The sequence below is a fragment of the Ochotona curzoniae genome, unplaced genomic scaffold (assembly GCF_017591425.1).
Source record: "Ochotona curzoniae isolate NIBS_2020 unplaced genomic scaffold, NIBS_Ocur_1.0 contig_523, whole genome shotgun sequence".
NCBI lineage: Eukaryota > Metazoa > Chordata > Mammalia > Lagomorpha > Ochotonidae > Ochotona > Ochotona curzoniae.
In genome coordinates, this window is record NW_024466459.1 from 9998992 (window position 1) to 10000000 (window position 1009).

At 76.1% G+C, this 1009-nt stretch overlaps 1 protein-coding gene across 3 annotated transcripts in view; it reads left to right on the forward strand.

Annotated features, from left to right (window-relative positions):
• The first annotated feature begins 375 nt into the window (after positions 1 to 375).
• CSNK1D (casein kinase 1 delta) overlaps positions 376 to 1009 on the forward strand; it is a 14612-nt gene continuing 13978 nt past the window's right edge. For 2 of the 3 annotated variants that reach the window (XM_040989729.1, XM_040989730.1), the window contains exon 1: positions 376 to 746. In XM_040989729.1, coding sequence (XP_040845663.1) covers positions 671 to 746 — 76 coding nt within the window. In that variant the 5' untranslated portion in view covers positions 376 to 670. The remainder of the gene's footprint in view (positions 747 to 1009) is intronic. The other variant, XM_040989731.1, reaches the window with a different exon arrangement.

Here is a 1009-nt window from a genome sequence, read left to right on the forward strand (position 1 = left end):
CCTGTCCCAGGGTGAGGGGTGCAGGGTCTGTCCGCTGGGGTCGGCCCCTGTCCGAGGGTGAGGGGTGCAGGGTCTGCTGGGGTCGGCCCCTGTCCCGGTCCCTGTCCCTGTCCTGGTCTCGGGGTGCAGGGTCTGCTGGGGTCGGCCCCTGTCCCTGTCCCAGGGTGAGGGGTGCAGGGTCTGTCTGCTGGGGTCGGCCCCTGTCCCGTTCCCGGGGTGCAGGGTCTGCTGGGGTGGGTCCCGGTCCCTGTCCCTGTCCTGGTCTCGGGGTGCTGAGTGCAGAGCGAGGGGAGGGGCCCGAGCGCGCTCGCCCCGCCCACCGCGAGACTCCGCCCACCTGTCCCCGCCCCTCCGGTTGCTAGGGGAAGTGACGTCACAGCGCGATGGCGGCGGCTCCTTCAGGCGGCTGAAAGGGGACTTAGGCCCGGAAGATCCGAGTCCATCCGCGGCGGGGAGAGGGCGAGCGGGGCCGGCGGCGGCCGGAGCAGGGGCGGCGGCGCTCGTACTGTCCCCTCCGCCCCGTATTGAGGCGCTGGGAGCGGCGGGCGGCCGGAAAGCGATGGTGAAAGCGGGGCCGTGAGGGCGGAGCCGGAGCCGACCCGCAGCGGCGCCGCCTCCGGAGCGCAGACCCAGGAAGCGGCCGGGCGGGCAGGGGCAGCGGGCGGCCGCCATGGAGCTGAGGGTTGGAAACCGGTACCGGCTCGGCCGCAAGATCGGCAGCGGCTCCTTCGGAGACATCTATCTCGGTGAGGCCCGCGGCCGCCGGGGACCCCGAGGCCAACGGCCGCTCGGCGGGCGGGCTGGGGCGGACGGGAGCCGGAGGGGGCAGGTGGGCCTGGGCCGGGCAGGCGGGCAGGACGAGGGGCAGGTGGGCCGGGGGCAACAGGGCCTGGGCCGGGCAGGTGGGCCGGGGGCAGCGGGCAGCACGGGAGGCAGGTGGGCCGGGCAGGGCTGGACGTGGGGGGTAGCGGGCAGGCCGGGGCAGCAGGGCCTGGGCCGGGCAGGATGA